Source organism: Pteropus vampyrus, unplaced genomic scaffold (genome assembly GCF_000151845.1).
Source record: "Pteropus vampyrus isolate Shadow unplaced genomic scaffold, Pvam_2.0 Scaffold501, whole genome shotgun sequence".
Lineage (NCBI taxonomy): Eukaryota > Metazoa > Chordata > Mammalia > Chiroptera > Pteropodidae > Pteropus > Pteropus vampyrus.
The window spans coordinates 320,981-334,058 of NW_011889282.1; the positions used below are offsets into that span (position 1 = coordinate 320,981).

Below are 13,078 nucleotides of genomic sequence, written 5' to 3' on the forward strand. Positions count from 1 at the left end.
GCTGAAGCCTCCCACATGGAGGTGTGTGGGCCACTGTTACCATTGGTGTCATTGCTTAGCCCTCCCTCAAGAAGGAGCGGGTCGAGGGGGCATAGGTTTCGCTTCCCAGTGGCTCCACGCGTGGCTTCGTCCTGGGGGAGAGTGAAGGGGATCAGTATTGGGGTGAAGAGCGGGAAGAGGTAACCCCCTAGCCAGGAGGCCAGACCCCAGTCACCGTTCACTTAACCTGCACTCACTGAATGTCTGCTACATGCCGGGTGCTGTCCTGGGGGCTGGGAGTGTCACAGTGAACAAAATCAGGGGTGTGTCCCCAGCCCTGAGGGGCTTCGGTCCTACGGGAAGAGGTGACACCATTGGCAAAACTAATGTGTAAAAAGAGCCATTCGTTCCACTTTCCTGAAAGAAGTCTCCAAGGCCAGTGTGTGAAACTCAACAAAATTCTGTGCAGTCTGGGTTTTCCCCAAGGACCCCCCCGAAACGGCCCTCTCCTTGACAGCCGGAGAACCCAGCTCAGCGCTCCTGTTACCTGACTCTGCTGACCCATGCCCTCCCCCGCAGCTGTGACCAAACCCCCTGGTTCTGTTTCAGGGCTCCTCGCCCCATGGGGACCCCTCAAGCACGGAGACGTCGTAGGGCTCCATCCCAAGGCCTCCTGTCTTCTCTGTCTGTGCTCCCTGGGCAAGCTCATCCTTTCCGGAGGCTTCAGTGACCGTCTAGAAGCTGATAGCCCCTGAGCTGGGTTGAATGGTGGCCTCCCTGAAGTCATGTCTTCCTGGGACCTCAGAACGTGAGCTTACGTTTATAGATGTTAGTAGGTGAGTTAAGGTGAGGTCACACTGGAGTGGGGTGGGCCCTAAATCCAGTGACTGGTGTCCTTGTAAGAGGACCGCATGAGGACACACAGGGGAGAAGGCCACCTGCCGCGACAGAGACGGAGAATGGACGACGCAGCTGCAAGGTGGGGACACCAAGCACGGCCAAAAGCCGCCAGAAGCTGAGAAGCTAAAGAAGGCGTCTTCCTCCCTTGAACCTGTGAGAGAGCGCGGCCCTCGGATGTGGTTCCATAGTGTAGCGGTGAGCGCGTCTGCCGTACACGCAGAAGGGCCTGGGTTCCCACCCCAGTGGAGCCAAGGTCCCTGGTCGACGGCCATGCCGCCCTGAACAAGCCCGATGTCTGATCTCAGAAGCTAAGCAGGGTCAGGCCTGGTCAGTACTTGGATGAGAGGCCACCTAGGAAGACGAGGTGCTGTAGGCTTAAATAATAATAATAATGAAAAAGAGAGACAGCGTGGCCCTGCCGACACCTTGACTTACGACTTCTGGCCTCCAGAACTAAGAGAGACTAACTTTCTGTTGTTTAAGGTGCCCAGTGTGTGGTCACTTGTTATGGCGCCCTAGGATGCTCGCAGCCTCCAATCTGACGGGACTCTCTCCCAAGCTCTGTTCCCACTTCAAAGCCCCTCTTCCAGGGGACTGGGCAGCTGGCCACCCCAGCCATCACCCAGCCCCCTCCCTGCCCCCGCCTGGCCACCCGGTGACTCATCCAGCCTTGCGCATTCCACCTCCTGACTTGTTCTTGGAGATCAAACAGACGCAACCAAACGCAACTCCGCAAACTTGACGGGACCTCGGCTTTCAAGACAAATGAAACCCAACTATAAAAGGCATTCCTGGAATAACGCGGAAGGCCCGAACGCGGACCGTTCCTGTTGATCTTCTGGTGTGGTGCTGCTCTTCGGCTAAGGAGGACACGGTCCATGTTCAATTATTATTTTAATAAAAAAGGTAAATAAGTAACAGTTGCATTTGATACAGCATTTATAAGGTACAAAAGGACAGACGGTAAAAAATTTGCTTTCCCCACCGCTGACCCCGGACTGCTGCAGACATAGTAAGAGCTCAACAGTATGTGTTGAATGAGTGTCTTATGCACGAAGACACCAAAGCTCAGGGAGGTTTGGGGACCTGCCCAGCGCCCCAGTCAGCAGCTGTGACGCTGGCCCATCAGGGCGAGTGGGATGTGGGGGGCTGGCGCAGAGCTGGCCGGGGGATGGTAGACAAAGGCTCAGAGGCAGGAACCTCGCGGCTAGAGCAGAGGGTCGTGTCTGAAAATCCGGTGAAGCTGAAGTCGGCACTGAGGCCTGGACGCCAGGCTGAGGAGCAGGCAGCAACCGGCCAGGCAGAGGGAAAGGGCAGATCTGGTCTCTTCGGAGCCCGGGGCAGGAGGCCGGGGCAGGACCGGAAAGCTGATGAGCAGAGTGGGGCGAGGACAGCGTGCCGCAGAGCAGAGCCAGACAGCGCCGGACTCCTCAGCGGGGATGCCTGCGCTGGGTGCCGGCTGCCCACCCTCAACGAGCGTTCACTCACCCCGTGCTGGCTCCCGGAACGAATGTGGCCCCTGCCGGACGCGGAGCTGCTCGGTGTGGCTAGCGGACTGGGCTCCGGGAGGAGAAATGGAAAAGGGCCCAGGTTAGCAATCGAGGCGCCCCCGAGGGTGCCAGCGGGGCAGGCCTCATCCTATTGAAGCTGCTTTCAGCCCGCGGGGCGCACGCCGCCAGGTGACTTCAGGTAGTGGCAGGCACTGAACAGCCTGGAGTCGCGTGGTGAGAATGCCCATCCCTGCCCAACGATCTGTCAGTCCTCATGATGACTGATGCTTTTCGTGTATTGTTGTTATTATGAGTTTAACAAATAGAGCAGCTTTCAGGTTCAGAGCCTTGAAGGGCGGCTGGATCGGATGGATCAGTTTCAGCATGTTACTTTCCCACGGCATTTGTTGTTATTGTCACCTTCTGCTTACTCCCAGTGATAATGTTTAAATCCGTGTTAGGTTTGCAGAGCCTCTGGAATCCCCAGATCACAGCAGCTCCAATGAGAAACTTATTCCTCTCATGCGAATGCTGTCCTGGGATCAGCCTTCCAGGGCTGGCAGAGGCGCCACGGTCCAAGCTCCTCCGTCTTGTTGCTTTACGCCATCATGGTCCAACACCGCTGCCAGTGCTCCAGCTACCACGCCTGCATTCCAGCCAGGAAGGAGACGTCAAAGCGCACACACCCTCCTCCCTTTAAGGATACCTCTAGGAAGCTCCAAATGCCACTTCTGCTCACGTGCAGAACTTCATCGAATGGCCACCCTTGGCCACAGGGGAGGTTGAGAAGCAGCCTGGATTCCAGGCAGCCATCCACTCAGCCACACACCAGAGGTCTCACGCAAAGCGAGAAGGTGGGCCCAGGAACTGGGACACGCGCGACATCTGCCACCGGCTGCTTTCCTTTCCTGATGGAGACATCCAGCTTCCTGTTTAAAATTAAGCGAGGAAAGACAGTCGCTTCAAAGAAAAAGCTGAGTAAATCAAAGAACAGGTAGGACCGACTAAGGCAAAGCCTGCCAGGCTGGCCCCGGGCTCGCTGAGATTGGGAAGCGCGCCGTCATCACAGAACTGAAGGGGCGTGCAAGGGAAGGACCGGGCTGGGGTCGGGTGTCACTTTTAGGACGCATTGCCCCCAGTGTGCAGAGGGGCCCAGAGTGGGAACGATGGTGGCGGGGGCAGGGCCCCAAAGGAGCAAGTGCTTGTTCCAGAAGAGATGGAAACGGTCTGAGCCAGGCAGGGGAGTTGGGAGGCCAGAAGCGAGTCGGGGTGCGGTGGAGGAAGGCGGCCACCTGCCCACCGAGAAGGATGCAGGGGTGCCAGCTGCCCCACCCCGCTAAGCCCACAGGTGTTCCTGAGTGAGCGAGCGCATGAACAAAGCGATGATTATGGCGGTATCGGGGGGCGGGCTCACATGCCCCGCGCAATGAACCCGTCAGCACCCGCCCCCACTGTCATGAGAGGAAGCTGGTCTCCGGGCTTGTGAATGGCAGAGCAGGCCCACCCCGAGGTGGCGGCTTCCTGCCACGCTCGGGGCTGCGTCCTGATGCCCAGGCAGCGCTGGGCACGTGAAGGGGGCCCCTGAAGACATGCCGGTGGATGAGTGAACGGATGAACGAGTGAACGAATGGGTGGGAGGGTCACGCGCCCGCTTCTGCACCCAAACATTCTCTCTCAAGAGTCTCATGGGACAAAGCCGCCCCCTCCTCCAGCAGGCAGCTCCGGGTGGGGAGCGTTTGATTTTCCCAAAATAAAAGGGCGTGGGGACCGGAAGCGTGGCTCTCTGTGCTCCACCCGGCCTTCTCTGGGCAGAGAGCCAGCGGACGGGTTTATTTCCAGCGCTGGCCGACGCATTCAGCAGACTATTTCTGGAACACACATAGGCTTCGGGGGCGCTCCAGTGCTGGCCGGAGACGCCTGGCCACTCCCAGGCTGCCCGCCTGCCGTGAGATGGGACGGCTGGTCAGGCAGGCGCCCTGGGAGCCCCCAGACGGCATGTGGCTGGCATGGGCTTCTCCCCGCATCCCGAGCTGGGCCACTTTCTGGGCCAGCTGGGCCTGTCTGGGACCTAGAAGATTCTGCAGGACAGGCCTGCTCTCTCAGTCTGGCGTAGAGAAGCGCTTTCATTCTTCCGCCTCCTAGTGGGGGACCCCCGGGGCGTATCACCCAAGTCACACCGGACCCCTCCGCACCTCTATTCCTTACCTGGCAGAAGGGGAAACAACCTTTCTTAGCAGCAGTTCGAGGTTCCTGTGAGGCCGACACAGTAGGCGAGCCCTCAAAGCACTGGAAAACACGCAGCTGCTCGCACCTTCGAGAGCGCACCAGCCCTTCCTAAGTGATGATACGCTACATTCTTTTTCTCGTAACTCAGCCCAAAAGTTAAAGTATAATCCTTAGGAATCTAGCTGTTGTTCTGTTTCCTCGTTTTCTGATGAACAAGCACATTCACTGGATCTCTAATAAAATGAGCTAGACGTTTAATCACGTCATTGTCTTGCTTAAAATATGTCGCTGGCCCTTTCTGTCCAGAAGATGAAACACAGGCCTTCCCTTGGCCTTCGGGCTGCAAACATTCTTCTGAACCTCCCTTGAACCAGCCCCGCTAATCTGCTTTTCCGCCTCCCGAACAAGCCTTCTAATGTCACGCCTCCTGGCCTTTGCATTTGCTGATTCTGTGCCTGAACTGGTCGCCAGCTGGTGAACTCCTACTCATCCTATGAAACCCAACTCAAAAGGCCCCTTCTCTGAAACACAGTTAGGTGGGGCCCTGGAGTCAGCAGACTTGAGTTCCAGTCTGAGCTCCACTCTGCGACCTGACAAATCACTTCGGTTCTCAGGACTTCAGTCTCTTCACGTAAAATTGTTCCTCTGTCTGTCCCCTTAGGCCTCGAGCTCCTGAATGTCACAGCTGCCGCGTTTTCTTCATCCCCAAGTCCTCCTTCCTCCCCAGTGCCCAACGCAGTTATGAGCCCATGAGAATAACAAATCAGCAACTAAGTTCTTGGGGCTTCGCGCTGGGCACTGGCCTCCGCCACGGCAGCCCCAGGGGAAGGTGGGGCGTCCCCAACGTCACTCACAGGAAGTGCAGGGTTAGGGGGTTCAGTACCAGCAAACAGTGAGAGCTTGTGGGCAGCAGGGCCGCGCCCCTCGGAGTGGGTCCCCCACTGGGTACACAGTCATAGGACACAATGGGTGTCAGAGGCAGCCCAAGGTCACCCTCTCCAGGAGGCTGTGAGTACCACGCCCCTGCCTTCCGAGGGGAATCACGCCCCCTTTTGTTTTACAAATTGGATGGCAAAGCCTCTCAGAATAACCTCAAAACAAAACAAAAACCCAAAACCCAAATCCACCACTTGTGGAATGCCCAGCCTGGAGGAGGACAGATTTTAAATCTAGAGCTCTCACCCCATTCAAGCATCCGATTCACCTGGAGGTGACTGCCGCCTTCTGGGGAACGCCCTCCCCATCCCCTGAGCCTTCTTCGGAACACCCTCCCTGTCCCCTGAGAGCGTTGTCTGGGGGGATCCCGCGAGGCCGCTGGGAGGCTCTGGAGCAGCAACCCCCGCCCCGCAGCCCTGGCCTCCCTCCCATCTGGATGGAAGATGGGTTATGATGGCCTCAGCCTGCCCTGAGCTATTATGTCGGGGAGACCAGATCGGAGCTGAGGCGTCAGTTGGTGGCGTACTGGCCAGCCTGCCCCGGGCCGCGATGGGGCAATTTCAGGGCTCCACCGAGGACTGAGTCAGACTTCCTGGGCTTCTGCAGTTTGAACACCTTTCCAGAAGATTCTTCCTTGAGGGCAAGGTGCTCCTGCCCTTTTCTCCCTGGCCAGCTGGCACCCACACGCATTAAGTCATACACCTCCTTGCCCACTGGACACCTCCGTGGAGCCGAGGGCCCCTCCCAACTCAGCGTCATCAGGAGCCAGCATCCCTTCGTGGGGCGCCCCGCCACACCCAGCCGCTGGTTCCCCTTCTCAGGATGCCAGCCCTTGCCTGGAACCTCCTGGCCCCGCCCCCTCCTCTCCCCCTTGCCCCCAAACACCCCGCGGCTCTTCCTCCATGACCACCCACAGTTTATGCCCCCTGCAGCGGGCCCCACCGGGCCCACTCCAGCGCCTCTGGCCGGCTCCCGGTCCCCATTCTCACTCCCCCTAGCCCACCCGCAGCCGAGCAGCAGAGAAAGATGCAAATCTGATCGTACCGCCTCCGTCTTCTGCCTGGACCTCTGCAGGGCCTTCCCCTTGCTCGTGGGACAAAATCAAACTCGTGGCAGGTCCCAGTTGCGAAACAAAGACAGAAAAAATGGAGCAAAGGTCGGAGTGGTTGACACAGCAAAGCAAGTATTAAAGGACAGCACGCGGCCCGCAGGCCTCAGGAGGACAAGCACCCCAGGACCTGTGCAGAGCTGCCCCCAGGGAACCTTAAAGTGGCACTACCACCAAAAGCCACCACGAGACCTCTGTGGTGCTGCTGCAGCCCATGCAATGGGCTTGCTTGTGCCACCGGCTTCTGACTCGAAGCCTTGCCTGGGTCCCGGGCTCTGGGCCAACACTGAGCTTCCGGGAGGGGGTGGGGGTGGGGAGTGTGTGTGCCTCTGCCCTGGGAGGGGAGGTCTCACAGGCATGTGTTAGCTCACTGGACCGGGAGCCCGGAGGCAGGGCACGTTGATGCGGCCACTCCGTGATGCTTGTCTCTGGGTTCTGCTGCCAGCTACACGCTTGGCATTGTGATTGGGAGATAGCACCAGAACAGTGGAGGCGGATGTGTCCTTACTTGTGTGCTCACCCTCTGCCTTGTGAGCAGGTCGCAGACTCCTCACGGTGTCCTTGGAGGCAGGAACTAGAATAAGCCATTTTGAAGTGTTTTCCTTTGCCCCCGACAGGTAGCTGCTAAGTAGCAGAGCTGGGATTCGAACCTGGGCAGTCGGCCCGAGGGCCAGCTGACCCGGCTCCACTTCTGGGGACGCCATGCCTCCGTGGTATTGTTCACTGTATCTCTACTAGCTCTGTCCTGCGGTCATCCCTCCCCTCCGTGGGGTCCCCTTCCTCGGCTACTTGAATTTTGATCTGTGCGGAGAAAGACGAGTCGGCCTCACAGTCTCGTCAGTGTGCGTGGGGCAGACTTCTGGTCTGGTCTCTGGTTTGTGGTGTGAGCTACAGATGCCGTCAGTGGGGGCAGATGGCAGAGGAGTCCACTTTTGTGCTGTCTACATGTAAATGCCCTGATAGGACCGGGTGGGCAGGCCTGGGTCACGTCTCCCTCAGGGAGAGGCACTGGGGCTGGTCCCCTGGCATCAGCGGCTGCCTCTGTCTGAAGGTCTCTGGGGACAAACATGTCATCCGGGAGCTCATGCCCAGTCAAGCCGTAAAGGTGTAAAGGCCAGTTGTTGAAAACATGCACTAAGGTCCAGTGAAAACAGTGACATTTAGTGACCTTTACCACGTGCCAGTCACTCCCAGACGCTCTGCCTGAACCTTTCAGCAACCCTAGGAGAGGGAGGGTCCTCTGGGGGAGAGAGGGAGGTTGGGGGGTAGGCTCCACTGTGGGGTGGACCGGCGGCCCCAGGCCACGCCCACTGCTGGGAATCTGCGGCGTGGAGCCAGCGCCGTGCCTGGACAGAGGGTCTCAGGAGTGGCACGCACAGCTCCGAGCGCCCAGAGCGCGGGCCGTTCTCGTGTAGGTGGCATCGCCTCTGCTTGGGGAGGAGGGCCCCGCGTGGCCGGCGGCGACTCACGGGGTCAGGTGCCTTCTTGGGAGCCCTGGCCAGACCTGCTGGGACCCAGGGACTGGGTCTCGGCCACTGCGGCTGGGGGCACTGGACATCGGCATCGGCAGGAACTCTCACGGCCGGATGGGCCGGAGCCCGCGAGAGCAAATCGCGGGCTCCGGCAGCCCCTCGGGGGACGCGCTTTCTCGCCTGCAGGAAACTCCGGCCCGCGGACACCTGGCCCCTCACTACCGCAGTCTGTTCATCCTCTCAGCAAACCCAGCTAGCCCTTACCGGCGAAGCCGCCGGACAGCGCAGGAAGCAGCAGCAGAGGCAGCCTCGGGTCGCCGTGCTCAGGGAACGGCCCGGTGGGGCGGGAGGGGGCCCACTGCTGGGAGTGGGGTCGGCTCGGCTGCCTCACGTGCGGGGAGGGCGGAGGAAACCTGGGCAGACTGCCGGCCCCCCCCCCCCCCGGGGCACCAGGATGCGGAGGTTGGGGTGGACCCCCCCGGGGCCTGGGCACCCTCGGAGCCGAGTGTTCCCAGCTGGAGTCCCCCCGGAAGCAGTAGCGCTGACCCAGATGCCCCGTGATGAGCAAGGTTTTACTTATGATGCTGTTAGCTGTCTTAAACTTAAATGTCAATGACATTCCAAATTAGGGACACCATTTACATTCATAACGCAATTAATTTCGTGTGAAGTATGATTTTTTAATTGTGGTAAAGTATACATAAGATTTACCCTTTTAAAGATTTTTAAGTGTCATCGAGCACGTTTACAATGCTGCGTGACCATCGCCACCATCCAGCCCCAGCACTTTGTCACCTCTCCAAACAATGGCTCTGTCCCATCAAACAACACGTGACGTTTGGTGAAAGTCTCACTTGGAGTCTATGCTGTCATTGCGGGTTTGGGAGGTCGGGAGGCCTGTGCCGCCTGGGGTCTGCGGTTTCTCTCTTCGACCCACACCGGGAGAGCTGCACCCACGTCACGTGCTCTCACTCGGTGAGGACTCCACTCGCCCACTGAATCGGCCTCTGTCCCCTGGTGACGACTAATGTGGTTGGTGTGCATGTGTGACTCTTGCCAGTGTCTTTACTCAGACTTAAAAACTGAGGGCTGCTTTGATGGAAATGGATTTCAATTGCAAATTTCCCCTTTAAAAGACAAGTTCTGCCTTTGTATCAGCAGATGGAGGGTGACAGGCTGCTTCTGCACGAGTACGTGCGACCCCGGCGTGCTTGCCTGTCCAGTCCCAGATGCGATGCACACAGCAATCCTGTGGCTAGCGAGCAGTCAGCAAGATGACTCAGAAGTCATCATGGAAATAAAAACACGAAACTAAAAGATATGTGTAGAGAGCTCGTGGTTTCTAAAAATACAGTCCGGGGTCTGCGGGTGGGAGGAGCTGTCCCGAGGGGCTGGAGGCTCGCTGGGGGTGGGGGGCAGGAGGAGCGGGGGGAGGTAGTCCAGAGGGGCTGGTGCTCAAGTATACAGTGGGGAGTGAGCCCCAGGTTGGAGGGGGCTCAGTCTGCACCTTAGGTCGCTGGGTAGAGTGGTGCCAGGCATGGAACCGGGCAGAAACGGGGTGGGGGGTGCCGAGTTTGAGGTCTGTGGTAGGCAGAATGCCTGCCCCCTTGGGTACCCCGTCCTAATCCCCAGAATCTGTGACTACCTTCCTTGCATGGCAAAAGGCATCGCTCTTTGGTGGCTGACAATATGGGTCTGGTGCCTCGGGGAGAGACGCGGGAGACACCTGGGACCGGAGGGGTGGTCACAGGAGGGAGGACGACCGGGGGGGGGGGGGGGAGATTCACGGAGGGTGGTCGGGAGGTGTCACACGCCCTGAGGCTGAGCATGACAGGACAGGGATACAGCGGGTCTGGCAACCTGTGACCTCACCAAGCGCAGTTTGGGGGCGGTGGTCTTGGGGGTGCTCGGGAGGAGGATGCAGCGGATGTGGATCCAGGTGAGTGGGGAGAGAAAAGGATGGATGAGGGCCTGCCATGACCCCCTGTCCCCAACGGAAAAGTTCGGAGTGGCTGGGGACCCTGGAGGTAGGCTGTGTGTCCCTGTCCAGGGCCCAGGCCAGCTGCGGTCCAAGGAGGGGCGGGAGGATGGCCACGCACGCGCGCACGCGTGTGCACGTGTGAAACTTGCAGGGCCAGGAGACATGGGGCTGACCCTGTGCTCCTGCAAGCGCTTGGTCAAATCCGCCTTTGCTGGCCTGGAACGTTCCTCAAAACGCATCTCTTTCTCAGAGGAAAAGGATCAAGAGACTAAAATGAGGCTCTTTGGCTTTCAAGTAAACCACGTGACTTGCCTGTACCTTTATCAGAAATATAAATTTTACATGATTGCAAAAAAATAGAGAGGAACAAAGATTTTTTTTTGTGAAGTCCTTATAAGAAATCCTTGTCCGAAAATCATAGCAGCTGCCTACTTAGGGCTGGGGTAGCTGCCTGTGTCCTCGAGGTCCTAACTCTGGTTAGACGTCCATCATATATCTCTCTCTCGCTCATCATCTTTCCTGTGTCTTCCAACTCAGGTCCAAGCCTTGTGCCGGTGAGATCAGGTCACAGGGCGGGTCACGCGAGGCTGCTCCAAAGTCTGAGCCACCACACTGACAGCAGGCCCGTTCGCGGGACACCCTGGGGTGGGTGCCCAGGCAGACCCCGCGCCTCACCGCCTGTGGGCCTGAGCCCTGTCCAGTGCTCCCAGGCAACGGCTGACCTGGCGTGGGTTAGCACGTCGAAGCCTGTAAGAGCACCTGGGTGACGGAGGTCGGGGGTCCCTCCAGGTGTGACTAGCACGTGGTGGCAGGGAAGGCGCTGGCAGGGTGCCAGGAACCTCTGCACTTTAGCAGTGTTCGCCACAAACCATAAGGGAGAGGCGGAACCTCTGCAATCTGCCTCTGCTTGAGAAACACAGGCACATTTCCCAGAAACCCTAATTCTCGAAGCTACCCATTCACCAAGCGACTCACACTTACGGATGGTGACGTGTGTCATCCACAGAACCAGCCCTGACCCAGAGCCGGAAGAGGCGGCGGGAGCTGCCTACGGGTGGGGACGTGTCCTGCGAGCACAAGGTCAGGCCACACCGTGACTGGCAGCATCCCAAACCCGTGACGAACCGGTTACACTTGTGTTCCAGGCCAGGCTTTCGAGGTCAACTGAGCAGTGCCCCGTCTGTGCCGCGTGCTGCTCTGGCCCCAGCTGCCAGCCATGCCCGGCAGCAGGCAGTGTCAGCTGAAGGCGTGGATGGGATCAAGGGCCATGCCATAGCTTGGCGGGGACAGTGTGCTAGGATCTTAGGCAAGGTCAAGGCGGCACAGCATGATATCCATCACATGTGGCAAAGTCGTAGCTGGAAGGTCCAGACAAGGGACAGCCACTCGGCTCCGATGCCTCTTGGAGGTCTGCAGGGCCCAAGCGGGTGAAAGCGGCCCTCTGGCAGACAGTGGTTAACGAGGGCGACAGCCCCCCACCAGCGGTCAGCACAGCTGTCATGAAATCCAACCACTTAGTCACAGGCAGAGCCCATGATCAGCTGCGATGGGACTTTTGAGAATATGTGACGTGAGACCACCACCAAAGGAACTGGAAAAATTCTGTGACAAGGAGGTTTCTGCTGAAAAAGCATTTAATGGGGTCGGTTGGAAGCAGGGAAGAAGGGTGCCTTTTAAAATGACGAGATCCAGCACCCTTGCCCGTCGTCGTTAGAGCAGCGATTCCGATGCAGGACAGGAGCACGCCGGGAATGAGCCCGCACAGAGCGCTGCTGCGTTGCGGTCACTTCGGAGCACGCAACGGGTATTCCTCCAGGACTCCCACCTCACTCGAGGGCCAAGAGCTGCGGCTGGGTGTGCATGTCCCCCGGCGCCCCACCCCGTGCCACCTGCCCAGGTACGCGGTCTATGCCGATGGCCTCAAAGCCCCGGGCCGACTGTGGGGGTGGCAGAACGACCCCGTGCGGGCTCTGGCCCCGGGGGACGCGTGCGTCCAGCTCCCAGCTCTGCGCTCACTTCCTGTCCTGCAGAATCATAATGCGATGAGGCCGATGTTCAGATTCCTTGTCTGTGACGGATACGGGTCTACGAACCTCCTCCATGGGAACTCATTTAATGGGGACACCAGAGTACCCCGAGGAGAGCGCTCACGAGGAGCACAGAAGTCTCTGCAGTGGCCGAGGCCCCGCCCAGCACGGAGCAAGGCTCAGTCACCACCAGCTCTGAGACGCGGCTCTGTGGCCGGGCTCTGTGGCTGTGCACGCTGGGGTCCCTTCTCTGGCTCGCTGCTGGTCCTCACAGTGGGGGCGCGCGGGAAGCATCTGGTTCCCGTGGCAGAGGGACCTGAAGTTCAGACTGCCCGATGCCCTCCGGTCCCCGGGAAAGAGCATCGGGCCATCAGCAGGCTCTGGAGGCGGGGGCGTCCGAGCCCCAGGACACTGGGGACACAGAGCCGCTGGCACTCTCGCTCTCGCTCTGGAGGCCCCGGGCCTGCTGCGCCTCCTCGACGTGGTCCGCCACCAGGTTGAGCCGGCAGGCCCGCAGCGCCTCCACCAGCTGGGACACCGCCGCGTCCTCCCGCCGGCTGCTCTTCCAGACCCTCAGCGACTCCCGCACCTGCTCCGTCAGGTTGCGGGGGTACTTCAGCTCGATGGCGTCGATCTTGCTGTCAGACACTTTCAGCTGACGGGCCAGTCTTCTCCAGTCTTTCCCCACGTGATCACATATGATGTCGAATGCCGCATACAGGTCTGGGCGGGGGGGCAGGGGGCGAGAGAAAATGACTTACCAGAGGTGTGGGGAGTCCTTCAGGAGACAGGGGACACCACACTCTTCAGTGGGCTTCCTGGTGCTGACCCAAGTGGTCCTCCTGGAGAGGCCGAAGTCGCCCAGTAGCAGAGGGGCCAGGAGGTCACAGAAGGCCCAAGAGTGGCCTCTAATTCTACCCAGCCAACCCCACCCCAAAACACTACCCCAGAGGCGAAGT

At 59.2% G+C, this 13,078-nt stretch overlaps 1 protein-coding gene and 1 long non-coding RNA gene across 3 annotated transcripts in view; both read right to left on the bottom strand.

Moving 5' to 3' along the window:
• Positions 1–1,754: 1,754 nt before the first annotated feature.
• Positions 1,755–6,012, bottom strand: LOC105307471. 2 transcript variants are annotated; one of them, XR_897239.2, is made up of 3 exons: positions 5,778–6,012; positions 4,575–4,655; positions 1,755–3,298 (listed from the first exon to the last, which is right to left on the bottom strand). It is a non-coding gene; the product is annotated as an uncharacterized LOC105307471 (long non-coding RNA). The 2 variants fall into 2 exon arrangements; XR_897238.2 differs by lacking the exon at positions 5,778–6,012 and having other exon boundaries at positions 4,575–5,555.
• A 2,758-nt stretch (positions 6,013–8,770) lies between these two features.
• The window catches only part of FADD (Fas associated via death domain), an 11,403-nt gene continuing 7,095 nt past the window's right edge, over positions 8,771–13,078 (bottom strand). The window contains exon 3 of the mRNA XM_023524848.1: positions 8,771–12,875. Within this exon, the coding sequence (XP_023380616.1) occupies positions 12,490–12,875 (386 nt within the window). The 3' untranslated portion in view covers positions 8,771–12,489. The remainder of the gene's footprint in view (positions 12,876–13,078) is intronic.